The sequence below is a fragment of the Aphelocoma coerulescens genome, chromosome 3 (assembly GCF_041296385.1).
Source record: "Aphelocoma coerulescens isolate FSJ_1873_10779 chromosome 3, UR_Acoe_1.0, whole genome shotgun sequence".
Taxonomy (NCBI): domain Eukaryota; kingdom Metazoa; phylum Chordata; class Aves; order Passeriformes; family Corvidae; genus Aphelocoma; species Aphelocoma coerulescens.
The window spans coordinates 20,957,803-20,980,631 of NC_091016.1; the positions used below are offsets into that span (position 1 = coordinate 20,957,803).

A 22,829-nucleotide genomic window follows, 5' to 3' on the forward strand; every position below is an offset into this window, starting at 1 on the left:
CTCTTAACAATAAGGAATAATAATTTTTTTTTAAAGTCACACAGAAATAGGCTTGAACAGAAATTTTTCCTTTCTTTCATTCTTGGTATGCTGCTGATAAAAATTGAGAAAATATCTTAGGTCATCAAAAATGATTCTTCCATTAGTCATTGGGGAAAACAATAACCCCATCCTGACCCCTTCTCTCCCGCATCTGTTTTTAACCGACTGTCATTTCATAAGGAAAATACTATTACTGCCTTTATGTCTCATTTAATTATAATACTTGGTCATTTTGATCACGTTAGAAAACATTATTTCTAAGACTATTTCTGTGTATGGTGATGCAAGCTCCCACCATCCACCACAGGGAGAGGAAATGTCAATGTCATTATCAGGGAAATATTTTAAGGGCTTATGTTGCAATTGGACATCACCTCAATATAAAAACATAGTGAAAAAATTACTTTTATACACTCAAGTACCTATGCAAATACTTTATTTAGAAGGCAACACACATCTAGCTACCTCTGCTATCCTACACTGTGGGATATGAAGGCATTGATAGTGCTTTGGCATGGATTAGATCAGTTAATTACCAAGTCCATTACACCTACAGAAAATGTATTCAGACTGTCATATTCAATACCTCTGGGAGCCTGGAATTAAGCAACTAAGTCTTAGTATTAATGTAAGGAATTATCAGCTTTCCTGAACACATTAAGTCTAGATGGATGTCCCTAAAGCATTCAGTAGAATTCCCAGACACTTAATTTCAGTGAATTTGTGGCCTCGTGGAACATGGAGACAGGATCTACATTAATTTTTCCAAAATATGACCTGAAAAAGACATAAAGAAGGGGGAATATTTCTCCTTGGAATTGATTAATGCCTGCACATCTGTGAAAATCACAAGAGAATTTGGATAGGAAGAGAAAAGCAAATGATCTATTAGTCGGGGGAGTCGGCTATGGCTACATGGGCATCAGAACCTCACTCGTGCTGTTCCCAGCATCCTCCCAGTGTCTACTCAGCACAGATACTGATGTCCTGCTCGAAAAACCTGAAAATAATATGCAAGTGTCATTTGAGATATGGCTAAGGCCACTTGTTCTGACCTCATCCTTTTTTTTTAAGTCATGAAAATGTCAGCATCTTCCATATATTTTTAGTGTTATGCTGGGAGCTGAGAAAAACCTGCAAGCTGGTGGCCATTTCAAAAGCTCTGTCGACCTCTTCAGCTTTCTTCTCGACAGGATCCATCCACAGAGCCCCAGACATTTCATATGTGGCTGGATTTAAAGACCTAGCAAGACAATACAGAACATTGTACCTTCAAATGTTTTGTTCCCCACACAAGCCTTTTTCCTCCAGGACCTGAGGAATGTCAGCACCATGGAATCTCTTCACTCGGGCTTTCTGCCACATGATTTCTGCTCTTTCCAGAACTGCTTCTAATTTACCTGCTACAAGTTCTCCCAAACCCTGGTACTTGCACCACTGTGTTTTTAGATACAGACACAATCCATAGTGATGTGTCTGAACATATCAAAGGCAGGAATGGATTTCATCCTCAGCTCATCATCATCTCACAGTGGGGAAGTGCTTGGTGATTTATTAACAGAGAGGAACTGGAGGAAGATGGTATCATTTCCCCTAGGTCAGAATACAAACCTAAATCTTTGATTTCTGTTCAATTGGTGAATATATCATCATATCTGCTGGAGTGGAATTTAAGCAAATGGTTCCTATCAGCCCATACTCCTATGCACTTCTAGGAGAGAGTGGCATACTTGGATCCATGGAAAAAGTTCAGTTCTTCTCTTCCTTAATGCAGATGCCCCTGCCCATCATTTACATTCTCTCTTTGGAGAAACTGGCAAGTCCCACAGGTTTCTTCCTTAAGTCCCTTTGGACACTTTACTGTTCCCCTTCACATTAAAAAATTCCAATCTAATAACTTCATCTGGCTTTTAGAAGTGTGTATGTGTGTATATATACATATATTTGGGTGCTTGAGAAATCATACTGCAAAAAAGACATTTCAACAGAGATTCATTAAGTGAAAAGAAAAACTGTGCAAAGAAATAAACAATGCATGCAAAATTATTTGTAACAGAGCTGCAGATGTTCTAGGCAAAAGAGCATGAAGACATAACTATTAGAAAGTATCTAACTCTGAAGTAATTCCAGCATATAAACAAAACATAACTTTCAGCTGTTCAAATCAACTGTTGATTACTAAATGAAAACAAATATTTAAAGACAAGTTTAGCTAACAGATCAAATTAAATAAATCAATAAATCACAAAATACTTATTGAGTCATTCGAGACAGACGTTTTATGTTGATACTATCCACAAGGGGAAAAAAAAATGGATTTGAAGAAACCTTCTGTACTAATTTATTAACTGAAAGTCCCAAGAAGTGTTTGATTAAAGAAAATGATCTGCAGACTATGAAGCAGGCGTGCCTGTGAATGAAGATTTGGTCTTAATAACTGTAAGCGAGCAGAAAGGTTTCACACATTGCCATCACCATCATGTTTAGAGGAAATCTCCAGTACATAATACAGCTCTGATACGTGCCTGATGTTCAAAAAAACATCACACAACAGACTGTTGTAGTCAGGTCCTTGCCAGCCACACATACAGCAGGTTGAACACTGCAACCTGCAGCAATTAGCCTGATTAATTAGATATGGAAAGAAAATTCATCTGCCAGTGGCTCCATGTGCCATGGAAACACTTGAAATCCACGGGCTGGCTGCAGCAGCAGGACTGACACTGCTGCAGTGCACTGGGGGGGGCTTCAAGTGAGGCAGCACTTTGAAGCTTTATCAGTGCAGGGTGCCTGCTCTGGGCTCTCACCACTGAGAGAAGAGGGTCACACCCTGAGTCAATTTGCTTTTCTATCCCTTAGCGCTCAGGAATCACACACAAAAGAAATATAATGTATTATTTCATGCTTTCTGAGAGGAAATTGTGTGAGCCAAACTTGTAAAACACACAGTACTTCAATCATAAAAATGCACCAAAGGAAGTGGTTAACGAGATCTTCAGGCTTAGCACAGCTCCAGAAAGTGATAAGGGGACTGAACGACTCTCGCTTTCTTTTCATGGGAGAACAGAAACTCTGAGACACAATACAAGGATTTCTATCCTTCAAGGCTGCTGAGAATCAGTGACTGTAACACCCAGCCCTTTTCAACCACCCTAAATGCAGAAAAGTGCATTACAGCCATGTGAATGTATGGTTATGGGTCAGCAGCTCAGCAACAACCTCTTGTTCCACCTGGGTGAAACAATCCCATTTCCATATAATCCTGATGTTTGCTTGGTGTGCTGGCAGGCACTGAGAAGGAGCAGTGGAAGGCACAGAGTATGAGAGAGAACCAAGCTTTGCTTCATGTGAGAGGACCCTTCCCAAGAAAGAGGTTGACAAAAAGAGCTGTGACTGAGAGGGAAATATTTCTCCAGCAACGAATCACTGCCTAAATTTGGGTATGACTTTGCTCAGCAACCATTTGATGCTATGTCCCATGTTATGCAAAGGGATGGTTTAGAAATATTACTATCCTAATATAACATGAGCATCTTACTAGGAATAAAGAAAGACAGCATGCTGTGAAAACATTAGTACCAAGATGATGTTTGCTGTACTATATTTCACCATATTTAAAAATGATAATGAGTCAGAATTTGAGACTGCATAAAACCAATCTGGGTTAAAAAAACCATAATAAAGCAAATTGTAATAAATTAACTTGGTCATTTATACATGAAAGAACAACAAAATTAAAGCAGCAAGTGGCCTGAGATCCTTTTTTCTCAAATTGAACTTAAAAAGAAATCTTATTTGTAACTAATTAATCAGCAATTTATGCAAGTGTCTTGCCATTCTTTGGATTACTAGCACTGCTGTAATTTCATTTACAAGCAGATTTTTTCCCTGTGTGTACACACTGTAGGGGGTAATTTCAAAGCAATGCTCAAGGTTTTATACATATCCCACTGGCTGAACAGAAATTCCATGGTTTGGCTTCCTTTTGAAGGGGCTGGAAACCCATCCCACCTGGATGGTGCCTCTTGAAGTTAATCCACAACAGAGCCAAAGATAAACCAGAAGTCTTTTCTGGATTGTGCAGTGGAGCAGGAATGAAGCAGCATTGCTGATCATGTCCAGTTGTTTTTGAGCCTGTAGTTTTTCCATGCAACTGGTTAGGATTTGCCTTCGGTGCTCCACTGTGCTCCAAAGTGCCTCTATGAACCTTTCCTCTCCAACAAATGCCAACAACAACAACAACTAACAGCAAGTCTTATCCCTGAGCTTGGCACAATTAAGGATACTGTTAGAGTATTTATATATAAAAGTGATCTAGGATAAGATTTTCAAAAACTTTGATGGAATATAGAAACATTAATGAGTCTGAGGAACTCTTGAGAAGCTCATCCTAAGCACACACATACACTTTGTTTTTCTTTTTCATCTTTGCTTTTAAAACACAAAGCAGAGGAAGACCTGGATCTGCAATATGCAACAGGAGACCAGGATGGACACCAGAACTGATGCAATTTAGCTTTTCTGGGAGCTTAATATCCTTGAAATCTTTATGCTGAAGCCAGATTTGACTGACTTGGTCAAGGGATGCAATATTTATTTAGAGGGACAGACAGACAACCATGAGATCATCTAAGTAATACTTGGAAACAACAAACCAACGAGCCAGTTCAAGAGGCAATTGTACTGAATACTGACTTTCTAAAGCCATCCTATTTATACAATTTCAGTACTCCAGCTGAAGAGCCAATATTCAATATGTAAATATTTTGCAGAAGAATGGGAAAGTCAAATGTGATCAGGTAGCAAATATTAAAACAAAGAGAAGTTTAATGTTCACTGTGTCCACTTTTCAATGTTTTAGAGATCTTAAGTGTCAGAGATGTTGATAATTGTTTTAAAACAATCAAATTATCAAAAATCACTAGAAGAAACTTAAAATTCTTAATATGATATTTTAAACAAACAAAAAAAACCCACAAAACAAAAAAACCAAGGAAAAGTGCATGGGTTTCAGGCACTTAGATAAATTTCTCTCAACCTGCAACTGAAACATGTGCCCATCACAACTATCATTTTGCACAGAGATCCTACTGCAAATGAGATTTGTCCTGAACACTCAAGCTTCCCAGGATCTGTCATCTATGGGACATGTATGGGTGCTGAGCACTGGGATGCTGGAAGCTGTGGGATTCACTTTACACTAGTGAGCATCTGTTGAGTCAAATCTTTGTGATTTATCAGAGCCCTGGCAAAGAGCTTTGTTTACTGGGGCTGATGAACTGTGGAGAAGTTGGTGTGACCATCCAGAGAAAGAAGTGGAAGCAGTGCAGATACAGGGGAAGAATACAATGCCTGTATTCTTATATTATATTATGTATTCTTATTATACAATGCCTTAGGAATAGGACTTTGCAAACCATGCAGTCAAAATTTTAAACCAAAATGGGTGGAAAAAACTCATCCTCCTATCAATATTATCTGCATACATTTAATGATTACTGGGTCTCCACAAAACATGTTCACATTTGGCTAGAGGTTATGTATTCAACTACCATTCTTAAAATTGAACTCTTTCCATGGATAAGACCCCTGTTTTTTCCAGTGCTTGTTTTTATCTGGCAGGTGAAGTCTCTGAGCCAAGCCTGTCATTGTCCCTGCTACAATGAATGCCATTTAAATCTGCTGCTCCAATATAGGTAGGGAAACATACCCTTCACCTGATGTATGCCCTCCAAGGCAACTGACCAAATTTCAGTTCATTGACTTAGTTCTGCTTGACCAAAAATCAGTGCCTATTGTTCCCAAACATGCAATCATCTCACAGTATCTAGCAATTGCTGGCCAAGTGGCTTAGTGCTATTGGTAAGAACCCACCCTGACGAGAACAAAGAGGACTGCCAGAATACGTTATGGAAAATAAAAAAAGCTATTTTGCACACAATTTTCAGAAGGAGTTTCCAGTGCATGCAAGTAGAGGCTGCTCTGTGGATAGGCTGTCATAATCAAATCCTTAGAAAGGGATGAGAAATGAGCATATTATTCTTGATTTACTATCACTTCATTTATGATTTCCAGTTAATACGAACTCACAAAGCTGTGCCAAAGAGACACTAAAGGCCTGATTGGGCTTTCCTAATTCAAGCAAAACCCATTCTCTAAGTCCTTTTGAAGCCTTTCAGGCTTCTGCCAACTCTTGCAATTTTTATTGCAAGCCTTGCAGTACTCAGTGTTTATCTTAACATTTCAGCTCCTGGAGTTCTACAACATGTGAATCTTTATTTTCAGTTTTAAAAGATGTTTATCACCTTCATGACTGAATAGAAAAACTTGCAAATTAGATTTTTAAAAAGTGTTAAAAATAAAAGAAAAAAAGAAGGAGGAACTTAACTGTATCATTTTGCTGAATAACCTCATAAAAAGTTGATATTCTTAGATCAAATTCATGATTTCTGAGTCCAAGTGCATTCTTATGGCTCCCCAAAAGTTAGCAACACCTATCTTCATTTAACACAAGTCCTGTTCTCACAAAAATTAACCTGGGGGATTTCTTTCCATGCTCATAAAGGTATGCAAAATGTTGAGCCTCCTCCCATGCAGTGTGGGGGGAACAAATCCTGCAATCCTCAGCTCCCATGCCAGTGGCCAGGGCTTCCCCCAGGTCTCAATGGCAAAGTGAGAAACAGAGGAAAAATCTCACTGACCATCCAGCTGGTGGCAATTTTGCACCAATTACTTGGCCAGGCAGCCAAGTCCTTAAATTGCCTGCTCCAGAGTCTGCTGTACCTCTGTGGTAATCCTACAGCTGTCTGAAAGGACTAGATAAAAACCTACAGGGCAGTAAAGTGTCCCTCCTACAATGGCTGCAAATCTGCACATTTGTCAACACTGAAACAACACAATGCTTGCTTTATTTCCCTCTTCCTCCCACCTCCTGATTTCCTCTTCCCCCCCCCCCCCTCCTTACCTATACCTTTTGTTAATTCTGTGAGATATTGGAGGCAGGCACTTTCATTTCCTCTGTGTTTACACAGTGCCGTGCATGGAGGCTGACAGCTTGAATGCCATTATAATCAAAGGATGAGTAGGGGGGAGGATTTAAGACACTAAGGAAAATGAGGCATTCACCTACTATTGACATTCAATAAGCTTTGAGTACCTTTCTCCCTCTTTGAAAAATTTACATTTCCAAGTGCAATAATTAAGATGTCTCTCATCACCAAAACATCCATTGTTAAAATATTTCCAAGCTGGGAAAGTCTTCATTTAGAGTCTCTAGCAAATAAGCGTTTCTTTCTCAGAAGCACTAAGACCTCCTTCATCTACAATCATGCACAACAGTATTCAACATACTTTCTGGAAGTCCCATGTGTATCTTGCATCATATATTGCTTTTGCTAATATCTGTGAGGAAGCAGATAGGAGGAACCTACAATTAAACATTGTAGGTTTTTTAAAGGAACCTTTCCTATAAATAGAGATTTAAATGATCTCCTTTAAGTATTGCAATCTTTAATTTAATTCAATACCTCTGCAAATGGAGCAAACAATCTCTGACTGATTAGATCATTTGCTTCTATTCTATTTCAGCCATGCACTGGTTTGTAGTAATGTAGGGTTTTTTCATTAGCAATTTCTGTTCAGCTGCATATTTTCTTCAATAACTTAATTAATGCTAGAGAGGTAACTTTTCTTCTTGTGCATTACCATATGTCAGTGTAGTTGATGCTCTTGCAGAGGTTATATATGGGCAAAAATCAGAAAAAAAAAAAGTAAAGGACAAAAATGAAAGAGAATGAAGAAATTAAAGGTGGTTTTTTTTCATGAGATGGTGACTGCCTTTGTCTCCAGGGACACCAAGATGGAAAGTGATTATTCAGCACCCTGCAGGACAGACCCATGGGAGTCCTATGGGTCACAAGCTCAGAAATTATTACATGCAGGTAGAATAAGAGCCAGGTATGAATGAAGAGAAGAAATTGTCCCTAAGGGGATTCAGTAGCTTCCTAGGTCTTTGTTGCATGAATAGTATAGCATCCTGCAGACGAATTTCAGCTCTGACTTTGGGATGTTATAAATCTCTCGAAATCAAATCATAGGCCTGATGCCAAACTGTGTTCCAGTGCAGTCCCTGACTAATTAAGTGTATAAAATGACACACAGAGATTCTACCAGGGAGGACATTCAGACACAGATGAAGTCAAGAAGGGCTCATTTATACACTCAGGTTATCCCAAGTGCTGCAGTGATGTCGCCATGGAACGCTTTCCTCACAAATGTTGATTTCAGGCCCATAAATCAGCATTGTGTCCCACTGGATGCATGAAGTCCTTGTTCCAGCCCAGCTAACAGGTGAGAGAGGCTGATCAAAACCTTCACCCTCAGAACCTGAGTTGGAGAGATGCTCTGTACCTCTGGGTGCTCCTCATGATGAGGTATCAAAGAGCTCCAGTTATTTTGGCATAGCTGCTTCAGCCAGAGAGGAAAGAGGAAATGGCACAACTGCATCGAGGCCACTCAGCCCCAGTGGCAGGAAGGTTCTCTAAAAAATTGAGTGGATGTTCTGACAGAATCAATAAGGGCCACATTTTATTTCAGGCACCACAGTCTAGAAACAGATCAGCTTTGGAAGATCATTTTGCCCTGTCTGTTTCCCCTCCTCAGAAAAATTTACACCTCACCATAGCTGTTAGCTTATGAAAATTTTCTTTCAAAAATATCCCATTGGTACACCTCAAAAAGAAAAGTCTTAGTGGCTGAACATGCAAATAGTGTGCAAATTATAGTGGGGAATACTCCCAGAAATTGAGGCCAACTGGCAAAGCAATTACACCAGTAAATCCTGCTGCCTACAGCTCATGCAAGGTGCCAACTGAGAATGGCCCCTGTGACATTTTTCCTCCAAAATTGTTGGCAGAGGCCAACAGTATGCTGGGAACTGACAGAACAGCTTAACATTGTTTAATTTTAATTAAGTAACATTAATTGAGCTCAAATTCTTCCACACTGGGAGGGTGTTCTACACTTTTAGAGGCAGACGTTCCCTTTGGTAAATTTGATGAAGCCTTACATTTTGTTGCTGCAAAATACTGAGGGTCAGATTAGCTGGATAATAGAGTGCAAGATACTATTGAGAACAGAATTAGTAACAAAGAAAGTGTATTGCTATTTAGTAAAACTCTGTAACTTACTACAATAATTATGAAACCCTCTGGCAACCCACAAGTCAAAATGCTTTTTTTTAAGGCTCATTTCTAAGTTGAGTGTACTGCTTCAAGATTTTTAAATAACCATTTTTACTTTTACTTTACTGTAGTTTTTGGTCCATAGGATAAAGCATACAGAGATACTACAGACAGAAAAGCTGAAGTGTCAATTTTGATGCCCCAATCAAATTCAGTCTGTGACTTGAGTTTTTACACAGAAAACAGGCAACCTGACCTCAGCCTCTGTCTACTGTGCTTCATTCTTGAGAAAATGAACCTCATTCAGCACATCCTGTCCCTCCCTACAGGTCATGATGCTTTCTGTGTTCTTTGTCCTACTTCTGGATCTCAGGAGTGTAGCTGTCATGGCTTGATGGCCCAGTGGGCACACAAACAAGCATGTGAAACCAAATGAACATAAGAAAAGCTTTTAGCAGTCTACCTTTGTTTCTTGGTTTGGCTGAGGGATTTTTTGTTTGTTTTGTTTCGTTTTTTTTTAAGAAAGAATAAATATGAAAGAATCTTTCCCACCACAGGAACGTCTTGACAAGTTTTAGGTTCTTAAAGCCCAATGTCTGACTGCTGTTACTCAGGATATCCACGAGATGAAGGTACTTAATTCACTCACCTGTTTTTCTCCCCTCCTTTTCCCAATAATTAATTCCCCTGCATATTATACAGAGATCCTGACAAAACCTGAAAGCAACTAAATATATCACCAAATTAATCAGATACAAATAACTTCAAACAGTAAACAGCCTATGACTTTGAGCCTGAGTCTTTCATGGTGCAGAGTGCTCTTAATTCCCTCTGCTGCCACTGCTTCTTGTGAGGAATACTGCCAGAGAATATGATCAATCATGGGACTAGAGAAAGTGCTAATTCCCTCTTTTCCAGCCTCTTGCAACTTTTTGTCTTCACACCTCCTTCCTGTTCTCTCTTAAAACTGGGTCTCTTTTCTCTATCTCATGGATAAAGTCACCACTTCATTTAATTATATCTAATTCCAGACATCCTGCATTCCTACAGTGAAAATAATCGATGTAAGCCATCAAAGGAAGAAAGGGTATTTAAAAATATGCACCACTATGAAGATGGATGACAGAGCAATATAACTCAGCACCAGAACAATCTGAACTGGTAAGTTTGCCTAATTTAGAAGACCAGCAAAGTCCTTACTTTCCCTCTCAATGCTGATGAACATCACATCCATGAGCCACGTATGGTACAGAACTTTCAACTGTAACTCATGCATTTCTTTAATAGGAACAATTTCATCTGCAGAGGGAATGAGACAAAGGAAGCCACGCTCTGAGGCGTGAAGACATTGGCAAAAGGCGAGGAAGCCAACTAACCTGACCAATGGGTTCTTTGGTCGGAGCCTTTCCTCTTCTAGCGGTGCTCGTGGCCAAGGTGGTGGTTGTTTCCATGACTGACGTGGACATCTCCGACTGCATTGCGGTGGCTGTGGACTCGGTTGTCATAGAGGAAGGCACTTCACCAACAAGTCTCACATTTCCTTCTATCACGATGTTGGCCTCGTTTTCTGCCGCCATATTCAGAACTTTCAAGCCATTGTAGTAAAGACCAGAGAGCTGGCCTTGGAAAGGGTGGCCGCGTTCCTTGCCTCCAATTTTTATGGTTGCTTGGCTATTGAAGATTGTGAGCTGACGCCCTGTGAAGATAATATTATATACATGCAAAAATGTTGACTGTGAACGCTATACTCTACACGAGTGATAACAGATTGTCATGGGGTGAAAAATGAGAGCAATAAACTATAAGAAAAGGATTTGACTCATAATTCATTGCTTTTTAATGAGGTGTCCATGAAATGCATAAAATTTGAGAGCATTTGCATTTTTCTTAATTTACGACGTTTTGGGATCTATGTTTTTTGCTAAAAGGCCAATCAAATATATTTGCAAATGTGTTTGGCACTACAAGATATACCCCTCTCCCTTTTACCTGAAAGCAGTGTTAACCTTTTGGTGTGTTTTAAGAATGCCAGGTTTTCTAATTCCTTAAGATAATGTTTTCTTCAAGTCTGCCAACATTTAAAAGTTTGGTTTTTTTTCCACGCAATGCAGCATAGAGCCTATAGCTTTATGTACAAGTGAGTTTATGTATGTATAGACATATACAAATATGTATATACACACAGACAAAGTTTATATATATGCCAGGAAGTCACTAGGTCAAGTGAATTTTAAAGAATTTATGCAGTAATCTGTTGCATCTCTATATATGTGAATATTTACATTTTTAATTAAATATTTCCTTTTCGTCTTTAAATGTTTATTTCCCTTCAACATACACACTGAAAAGAAACACATGGTTCACACTGAGTATCTCAGAGGCAGATTCAAAAATAGATGTCTGATTGGCTTTCAGCAAGGCTATCAATTAAAATAAAAGATTTTAGATGTAAAAGCGGCTTCAGAAATGATACACATACCGATGGAGAAATCATGGCACATTTCCATTAAACAGAGAAATCCTCAGCAACAGTACCACTCTTAGTAAATAGAATAGTCACTTTAGCAGATTGGTTTCTGCTCACAAAAAGCATGCACACAACTTTAAAGTTCTGTTTTAATTAGTGTTTGTTCCAAAATCCCCTTAGAAGGTTGCAAACGTTAAAGGGACTTCATTTTGATTGGCAATTCATATTGCCCACTATTTAAGATACCTACAGTTTAAACAAATTTTTTTCAGGACCATAATGAAGATATCATAACTACAGATATTTTTAGTTAATAATTTAGATGCTGGAACATGGAATATAATCTATGAATGATTTATAATTTTTGGTTAATGTTTGCTATGAGTACCTTCATAGATTGAGTTAGTGGATTATATTTAACAGTCCCTTTAACCTTAAGTTAACAGGGTAAGATTATTAAACAGCTGGTACTTCTAGAAATGTATAGAAATTATTATACAAGGTATGCAAATATTACTCTATATTTTACTTTTTAAAATTTGTTTTAATTTAGTTTTACTGAAATTTATTTTTTATGTTTATTAGTGTTACAATGAAGCACTACTTGGTTATGTTCAAATTATTTTTTTATTTGAAGTTTTAATCAATGTTTTTTACCTTTGTCGAGTAGCCATTCATCAACTACTCGACCAAGTCGATATGGAATTCGCTGTCTAGCAATCGCCAGGCGCTCGTTATCATTGTTTCCTTTAAAGTTTAAAGAGACATTTCATTGGTTAAAATCTGTAAGGTCAAAGGTTAAAAGTTAATACTTAAAGCTTGAGCTATACAGTTGCCACATGATTTTTTGAAATTTGGAATTTTAAAAAGTGCTACCTAGAACATTTCATGGTTCAGACTTTTCATTCATTCATTTATTTTATTTTAGCAAACAAAATTATTCCTATGTTAATTGAAAATTAGAAATCTGCATTTGAGCTAGGTTATTAAACTTATGTTATAGACAGACCCAAAAAACAAATTTAAACATCATCGAATGGCTTTACAAAAAAATGATAGTTGACCTCAGGGTTTTGTCTTTTTTGATGTTTCTTATTAACTAGTTAAACATGTTCAGGTGAAACAGGTTTAAGTTTTCAAAAGACATCCAACCTCTCACTCCAGGTTAGTCATTTAAAGAAGAAGAACACAACTCTTAATCACCATCTAAGGCACACTTACTTCTTCTGTCTAATAATAGTCCTGCTGTAACTTATTCCTAAGCAGAAAAAATACACATTTCTTCGCTTCATTTAAACAAAATCCAGAGATTCAAATACATGGTACAGAACAGACCAGGGCATTCACAGTTTGTACATTCTCTTAGGACTCGTTGACAATGTCTTGAAGGAACACCAAGGCTTTGACAAAAGTGACTTGCTGAAAGGTAGCTTGGTTCTGAAACATGGAAGTGCTTTAAAATTTAGCAAGAGGCCATCTGTGATGGGGTTTCATAAATTAAGAGCTAATCAGAACTCGGCAATGCAAAGGACAAACTTGTCATATTTGCCAACTGTATCTATTCTCAGTCAGTGCAGAGATCTCTGACTTCTTTAACTAAAACAGTGAGGTATAACAAGGCTAATACAGTCACAAAAATAGCAGATGAGGAATAATTAGCAAAACACTTTAAATATTTATTTGTAATTACAGGTTTTTGTGCTTGAGTCATATAGTTGTGATCCCTCAGAAAACCACTTAGGAGAATGGCAAACCTAAATATTTGCTTCAATGCATAGGCTTTTGGTGGCAGCCTAATTTTAAACCAACAATGTCTTTTTCTTTCATTGTATTGGTTCATATTAGGAAAGAATCTGAGAGATAAGAGCCGGATGGGTAAAAAGCAGTCATTCATAAATCATGTCCAAATACAAAATCAATCTTATTGATTGCAATCAAATGTGCATATTTTCTTTGACTTCAAAACCCACCAAACCAACCAAGGAACCAAGTCCTGTATCTGCAGTAGAAATGTAAGCACATGCTGCAGTAAGTCCACGTAGTGCTCAGAAAGACATATTCCTGAGCTAGAAGGATCCCACTGCTAACTGTCAAACAATTATACAAATTCAGATCAGTGTTCTGGTTTGTCACAAAATTACAAGCCGTAACAGGCTTGCAGGGAAGAATCAGTACAATAGTTCCCCAAAACTGTAGATGAAACCATGGTGGTTTTATGCAGGTATTTGTTCTGCAGCAATGAGAACTGCTATTTCCATGTTTCATGCAGCCCTCACTTTGTTTATCATGGACATTATCCACCATGCCAGAAGTTGACCTATTTGCTTTTGAGGAGATGCTCTTTTCCTGTTGGTTCCCTTTCCAGTATAAAATCATAAAATGCTTTGGGTTGAAAGGGACATTTGGAGATCATCTCTTCCCACCCCCCTGCTATGGGTAAAGACACCTTTCACTAGATCAGGTTGCTCAAAGCCCATTTGACCTGACCTTGAACCCTTCCGATGATGGGGCATCCACAACTTCTTTGGACAACCACAGAAGGGGGTTCCACAACTTCTCTGAGTAAATATGCTATGTGAACATCTAAGTGTCTGTCATATTAAAAAGTGGATGGATGTACATACATATATATATAAAAAACATATACATTTTGTTTCTATGTACATTTCTCTCTGTTCTCAATGTTTAGATTTATTTTCCATAAAACAGAACTGAAACTGAACATTAAACATTTTACTGAAGCTCTCCCTTTTGTACTTCTCCAAGGAAGTGAAGTTTTGGAATTAAACATATCACATTAAACATATCACAACACAACTACTGTGATGATGTGAGAATAGAGGAAGCTTTAATTCTTTCTTTCCTGCTATGATTTTTAAAATTACTGCTCTTCATCCTGGCCTCCTTTTCCTACAGCAAACTTACTGTGAATAAATGGAAATTTGAAAAGTACCAGAAAAAAACCCAAGAAATTTCATGCGACCAACACAGGAACCAAAATAAATGGTATGATCCTACATGTTTCTGTTTTGGATTTGTATCTTCCATCAAAATATGTGTGTATGTATGTATACCTAAACCACTGAGTTAATAATTTATATTTACTGACACTCAGTTAGTTTTAACACATTTAACTTTTCAAAAGGATATTTCTACAATTTTTATTGAGGCATTATCAGTTGAGTCACTGAATAAGTGAGAGAACATCCTATTTCCAAAAGGTTTCCTTAACTTAAAGTAAATGAATCATGAATTTTAGTTGGGGTTGCGTACCTTTTTTTCCCCCGGTTATTTATATTTAAAAAAAAAATGGGGGAGTGGGTGAGATTCTTGTATGTCATTTATAAAAAAGGCTAAGTTGTTCAGAAGAGGTCTGTGGGCATAAGGAATGCAATAGCATAATGGAAATAAGTCTAATGGGTAGAGATCATCATTCAGTCATCAACTTCACACGCTGTTACTCACTGGATGCCTTTTGTGAACGAATGCTCTCTGGATCCCACAAGAACCAGGCAGTTATGACAAAGTGTTCACAACTGCCTTTACTGGGAAAGCATTAAACTGTGTTGTTTATTCACCCAGTAGGTGTAAATCAGGAACATTTGGTAAGAGGACCCTCTGCAGACACCAGACTGGATCCTTAGCGCTACTGCAACTCTCTGTTGTAATTCCATGACTAACATGGGATTTATCCTAGGCAAGGTTCACTCTCACTAATCTGCAGCTGCTCCAGAACCTCTCTATGGTGATCCTGGAAACTCCTCTGTGAATTAACACCATAAATTTAACCTTGGCCAGCTTACACATTTCTTTGAATTCTTTCATTAAAACATACAGTATGCATGTTTTTTGAGACTATTATAATGTGATTCTATCAATAAATTATGTTTTATACTAGCTGCAGCAGTCCTGCACCACTGGGAGCAAAATTCAAATGAAAAGCAAGGAAATAACAATTTGATTTGTAAAGGTCACACAAAAAATAATTGCTGATTACATTAGCCCATTCGTCATCAGAGGAAAAGTGTGCTGTGAAATAAATCTCAATTTGACACTATTACATTAGCTTAAATTCTTCTAGTGTATAATATAAATGCAAAGGCTAGGGGGAAATGGTGTGGAACTTATCTGGATTTAGTTTCAAGGAGAACACATGGATTTAGTAATGATGAAACCAGTAGACACATAACAACTACATTAAAAAAAACGAATTGAAAATAATGGAAACTCCATTAAAAGCAACAAAAGTCCTATTACTACATCATGAAAAGCACACATAGTTTCAATAACTGCTTCTTCCCAAACAGCTGGTTTGGGTCATGCACTTAGATGCAATGAATCTGGATAGACCCACTGAATTCAGTAAAACTGTGTGCGTTTCCCTCATCTTATAGTCTCATCCCCAGTAATCATAAATACCACAGATTGTTTTCCTCAGGAGTATTCAGCTCATGTTTTTCTACCTTCCTTTATTTATGCTTGTTTTTACCAATATGGTGAACCACAAGGAACTTCTTCAGTAAAAAACACTTCCAAGAAGGTTAATAAATTTTTTCATACTCTAAGTAAACCTGCGGCTTTGAGATTTTATTTCTGCTACCCTTCTGAAAGATTAAGTGCTCTGGCAGGCATCCTTTCCATCGTAATTCATAAAAAACCCCCTGATGTGCCTAAACTTTAATTGTAGACAGCTATGTGACTATCCAGCATTACTCTTCCAGGTTATATGGCCAAGATTTCTTTGATTAAAAAAGCTGGGTAGAAATGATTCACTCAGGATGTGCACCATGACACTGTCTAACCTGATTGAATTCTAGATGGCTTCATTCTTCTGCCAAATAGACAATATTTTGTCACAACACAGTGTTAATTCCATACTGGCAGAAAGGCTTCAAGGGAATAACAATAATTCCAAAGAATCAAGGTAAGCAGAGAAAAGCAGCAAAGGTCAAATCTTTGAGTCAGAGCTAAATCTTATGTCACAACTGAGAAGATGCAGTCTAAAAAAAACTTTAATCATACCTTTATATCTATAGGTCAGCTGGGACAAACCAACTATGTGAACTTCACTAATATGTATTTTATCCCTCCTGATTTATTATATTGTCAGGGCTGGAGTGTAATTCTATTTTGTGCTCTGAAATAAAGGTGTCAGTTATTGATGTGAAATAGCAGCATCCTTGAAAAGGAATAAGTAAGAAGGTTGAAAATCGTGAGTCTGTGAAGAACAACCTATACTAGAGAATATTTTCTTTGAAACAAACCCTTTAACAGAATACAAATTCACATTGTTAGTCTCAGTGATCTGTTAGGGAAATAAATAACAAAGTGATGAAATCAAGGTCTATCTCCATTTATAAACAACCCTCTTTCCCTAGTTTTGCTCATCATGATCTCAACACTGCTATTTCTGAATCATGACTCCCCTGACATCTGCAAGAGAAAGACAGAGACCCATATCATTCCTCCAGATGCAGTTAGGGATGAAACCTGACTGAAATGTCAACTGCATGACGTGAGAGGAAGCCACAGCAGCTCTGGGTGGGATATGGGCACAAACAGTCCACAAACAGTCTCACATGGCCAGGAGATGAAATCATAATCTCAGTAATGGCCCACACTAAAGTTCTTTCATCGCATCTATTTCCACTATTGTGCACATATACTTGAGACTGGGTTGCATGGGGGAGAGGAGAAGAGGTCCAAGTTCACCTCAGGAAGTCACTGTGTTAGTGGGGGACATTGCTCTGACCTACATTTTTGCTGAGTGCTTACAGACTTGTCTAGCCAGTGTTTGATCCAGGAGCGAGCTCTGGATGGATCAGATGAAGGTGTTGCTGAAAGATGTCAGCTCTACTTGTTACAGTGTGTGGGGAGAGACAGAGAAGGATGCAGTGGCCAGCCTCAAAGATGTTGTGTGAGGAATTACATATCCAGAAGGCTGATCTGGGCCTCCTCCAGTGTTCAGGTACACACACAGTTGCAGAATGTGAGCATTTTGAACAAACCTTACCGTCAACTCAGAGAGAAGAGAAAAGTGCAAAGAAACTCGTGAGTTAGAGAAGGAACCTGTAGCAAATAAGTAAGAGTGCAGCTCTTCAATGCCTTACCTTCTGGAGAAAATTTAACCTATGAAGAGAGAAACCACCATGAAGTACAACTTCTCCAAACTTTGAAGTGTCAAGCCTGGCAAGTGCATATTAAATGACCAAAATATAATATGACCCTTTACACCCTAGAGGGACTCCCAAATTTCTTATAATGAATATTAAGCATCCCAAGAAGTTATTTGCCCACAGAATGACTGATAGGAGTCCTCATAGCAGAGTCAAATCTTTCAGTGGTGGCTCATAACAGTGCTAAAAACAAAGCAAAACTTAGGTTTGCCTTTAAGAAGAATACAATTACAACATTTATTGCAAGATGAATGCGTAAGTTGGTTCCCATTCCATTTATCCTACAGACTGTACCAACCCATCCTCTATTCACCTGTAATCTCCTTATTTCATGCTTGCATATTAAACAAAGTAAACAATATTTTTACAACTTTCTACAGGATTAAACTGAGAACTCTCATTAACCTCTCAGGGGGAGCTGAATCTTCACTTCAAATCAACTACCTTCTGCCCTGTTTTGTTTTTGATTATTTTTCACTGGATTAATTAGTAATTAAATGAAGAGTATGCTCTTCCTGACTCTCACTTTCTCACTGTAATGCAGTATCTGTCTCAGTTTGTGCAGTGCTGGTTTGCTTATTTTGAGAGATTGGTGTATTATATCAAAAACAAGCAAGAGAAGATGAAAAGAAACAAGAAGCAGATAAGAAAACATAAGACTTGTCTGATAAATTAAAGGTCATATTTTGTTATCAGGAGTTTTAAAAAGATCCTTTGTACTGCCTGTGTAGAATTTAAAGAGCTAATACTGTAGGGCTGCTGCTAAAATAGGCAGGAAAATTGATAGAAGTCATTGAAGAGGAATGAATTGTTGCAAGTATGGTACCATGCCCAACATCCCCCAAGAGTGACATTTTGTAGTTCTCCAAGGTAAAAGGACTCTGAACTGTTTCTAAATCATAATGTCACAGCATTTAAGGTTATATTTTCGATATAAATTTAACCAGAGGTTGACTGTAAGCAGTTTCTTATTATTTCTTAATACATTATATAAATGAACAATGGTAAAAGGGAAACACTGTGCTCAGCTCCCATTTTAAATTCCCACTGGGCTGTAACTCCATGAATATCCAGTATTCAGATAGAAGCCATCAATAAGAAAGGACTTACTAACTATGTGGTAAGTCTCCTAATTAAGTTTAATCACCACATAAGTTCCGAGTTTGGAAAAAGGACAGACTGTCAAAAGGTCATTGCTCATAACCTTGCATTTTATTGTGGTTAGTGAAAGGCTTTGGGAAAATCTATTTTTCCCATAAGTTATTTGTGGACAATTTGCAACATGAAAAGTCATCTGAAACAATTGGAAAAATCTTCTGGAGTTAAATCCTCCTCTTGGATATGTGGTTGATAAGAGAAAATAGAGGATTGGCCTTCAGTTGTGATCTCCAAAACTGCTGCAACTGGACTGCTTGAGCAGGCTGTGCAGGGACAGTGCAGGGTGCAGATAAAGTCATGCTCATTACATGACCAGGTTCATAAACACTGTAAGAAATCCAAAGCACTCAGCATCAGCCTTCATCAACAGCACACAAACTAACTTGACTGCAGCTGTAAATTTTAAAAACGTTGATTTCATGCTCTTTCACAAAACATGAAGATGCTGGAGTTAACCCCTGTGTTCTAAAGTCCTGGGACATACAGGTGCTTTGTCATACTTGCTGCACCTGCCCAGGCTGTATCATCTTATTCTCCTATGGATAGGCATAATTACACACAAGCCAACAGGAACAAAACAGAGGTCATTCTTTGGACCAGAGTTTGCCAAGAAGAAAAAAACAGATGCGCCCATGGCATTTAAGAAAATGGCATTTAAGAGATAAAAATCTGTTCTGTGTCAGCAGTGCAAGCAAAAAAAAAGTGAAAAAAACCTAGCCCTTGGCCAAAGCCAGCTCCAGACTTTCAGTTCTGTCTAAAAGTGGCATTTCAATTTGTGTATTTAAGCCTTGCAGACATTTTACTATAAAAGAATAATCTATTTCAAATGGAAAGGTTTAAACTTGTACATACAGGGGAGTTTTAATGCTTTCGGCAAGATGCAGAAACAGAAACTGTAAATAATAGAAACAGATGTTCACTGAGATAAAAACAGAGGAGTGCTTTAGGACTGCAGAACTGTAATGAGAAGACCACCATGGAAAAGTCTAATGGCTGTGGGTAGACTTCCAGCAGAGGTTTAATCTTATCTGTTAAAAATTGAAATAATCTGATTTCATATTTATAAATTTAAGGAAAAAAATCACTAATAATTCCCCTTTAACCTGTGCTATGTTGCACATCATTATAACTTTTTATAAAATGCAGCTAATTTTCTAATAATCTGCAAAACATTTACAATTAGCTAAGGTTTTTCGATTATGTTTTACCTCATTTTTTTTTAAGTAGTACAACTTAGAGTACTGAGAATTGTTGTGAAACATTTGATTTTGTTTTGAGATGGTAATTTTGAAGAGAATTGGAAAGTTAATTGCTCAGATGCTTTGAGTTTCTATAATCAAAACTCTTCTATATTTTCCTTTTTGTATGGTTTAGGAAGTTCTCAGGGAAGGGAACATCTGGTTACCATAATATGGTTGTCACTTTCCTGATATGTCTCCTTCATGAATTCTCATATTCTCTGTGTAAAAATGGGACAAAGACCCACTGCTGAGTAAAGACCTTGTGTGGGGAATAGGCAGGAAAAGGGCCGTCAGTGTTGGCACAAACCACATGCATGGAAAGTCCATTTCAGTGCACCCTATTCTGCAAAAGTCTATAAAGACACACTGAGCATCAAGCAGGGAAGCAATTCTCCAGTGTCTTCCTAAATCATGGCCTGAAAAGATCTTTGAAGTTACAGATATCTCCTTGGATGTTTTCAGATGACAGATGGTGTCAAGGTAGCCTTGGGCCTCTAGAAGAGAAAGCCAGTGACTTCAAAGCCAGTCCTAACACATGTGGATCTGACCTGCACCAGCTAAGCCAAGACATCCCAATGCTTTAAGTTCTTGCCTAGGACCCACTTTCATATGAGGAGCTGCTCTGTTTTGAAGCTAACAAGGGCACGTTTTGGATGGGCAGTTCAAAGCTGGCAGCTAACTTTCATGTAGGTCTAAATTTATTGGCTTGATCTTCAGAGCAAATCTGAGCTGAAACACCAGAATGAAGAAACCATCAATATTGGACTATGTAAGCATATATGACTTTGCAAGGAAATAGATAATCACTCGTCAACTGTCAATATGTTTAATTTTTCGTTTTGTTTTACAAAAATCCATTTGCTGATGCAATATCCACAGTGTGGACCTGACTTCTACTCTGAAACACTTATGAAATGTTAAATGGGAAAAAGATCAACTTTAGAAAGAAAATAGCTCTGCTAGCACAATTTACACATCTACTTTTTCTCAGGAAAGCACTTGACCTTTTAAAAACTTACTGAAACCCACCATGTTGAAATTAAATAAGGCTATTATCATCTTTCCAGCTTTATGAACTCTTGTAACTTCTCTAACACGAAGCACTAATGCATTATTAAATATAATGTAATATGCTATTTAAATTATTTTTATTTCTAAATGATGGTACTGAGCAAGGTGAAGTATTAAATAAGAATCTAATTCAAAGCAGATAATACACTAACAGCTCAAATGTGCAGATGACTTACTAATAAAATATTAATGAATTCCAGTTTAATAAGCATATTTCAAGACAAAATTCACGACTGTGAGCAGGAGGGACTACATCAGTCCATCAATCTATTGTCCACCATCACCCATGAAAGTACTGGCATGGACTTGATAGATTAGATGGGAAAAGGAAGGTGCCTTCTGTGCTTTTGTTCATATGTTCACAGATTTGCCACTGCTTCTACAGCAGAACACTAAAACTTTGTTTAGAAGTTTCACTGCTGAGGCTGCAGTATATTCAATTAACACTAAAATATGTCTGTCTGCCAGGATGGATTGTTACCACCAATAAAGTACAAGGCTAAAACAGGATTCTGACAAGGATTGGAGTAACATCCCATTTTGTTTTCTGCACAGAACACCCATGGTGCTCACATCCACAGAGCTATGACAGATAAGGGAAGTGTACAGGCAGCAGATTATTTCTGACACACTCCTGCAGCATGGCTCATCTCTCCAGCTCAGCTGGAAAAGTTGCATGCAGGCTTACTCCATGGAATGCTCTTTAACTAAAGTCAGCTACTGCAAAAATTACATGCAGCAAACTGTGAGCTATTAGATAGAATGGACAAGCAAGCAGCTAACTAAGAATCATTCCTTACATATCAGGACTTCTGGATGTATAAATACACAAAGCTGAGAAAGAGAAATATAAATTATATATTAGGATTTAAGTAATATTTTCAGTATTCTCTTTCTGCTCTTTTACAAGCACATTCCCAGTTTGATGTAATAGGACTGACATATTTAAGGCATTGCATAGCTGTTGATTAGCACAGTAATGTTTCTGGATATAGAAATGATACCTGGAAACTTTTTTTTTTTTTCCCTACTCTGACTTTAATTCCTGGAAAGTTATTGCTATATCTGCATTATAAACATATTGCTACCATAGCATTATTCTTATATCAATAATACACTCCTAAGACATAGGCCTAATGTCAACTGCACATCACAGGATATGACTATTGACCCACTAATCAGGTATTCAGCCATGAAACTATTCTTTGGTTAATTTATAACCCGTAACAGGCTCAATCAGGACTTCCAGGAAACCACCTTCTCCTGACATGGTGACACACCATAGAGGAAAATCTCTCAGAAGTGAATACCAAGGCTCACTGTTGAAATTCTGTGCTCATTTCTTCCATGTATTTCTCAGTTCTAGTTACAGCTTTCTAGGAACAGCTAAAGAGCACTGTAAGCATCTCCAGTTTTCTCCTCCTGAAAGCACTTAGATTGTAATCAAGTCACTGCATAGTTTTCTTTCTGACAGTATAAATCACTTAAGATT

The 22,829-nt window shown here is 37.7% G+C and overlaps 1 protein-coding gene across 28 annotated transcripts in view; it reads right to left on the reverse strand.

The window, feature by feature from the left end:
* NRXN1 (neurexin 1) overlaps window positions 1-22,829 on the reverse strand; it is a 681,973-nt gene that overhangs the window by 84,531 nt on the left and 574,613 nt on the right. For 19 of the 28 annotated variants that reach the window (XM_069009396.1, XM_069009402.1, XM_069009401.1 and 16 more), the window contains 2 exons: window positions 12,349-12,438; window positions 10,601-10,920 (listed from right to left, as the gene is read on the reverse strand). In XM_069009396.1, coding sequence (XP_068865497.1) covers window positions 10,601-10,920; window positions 12,349-12,438 — 410 coding nt within the window. Of the gene's footprint in view, window positions 1-10,600; window positions 10,921-12,348; window positions 12,439-19,283; window positions 19,353-22,829 lie in introns of those variants that run through there. The other 9 variants (XM_069009411.1, XM_069009410.1, XM_069009408.1 and 6 more) reach the window with 2 other exon arrangements.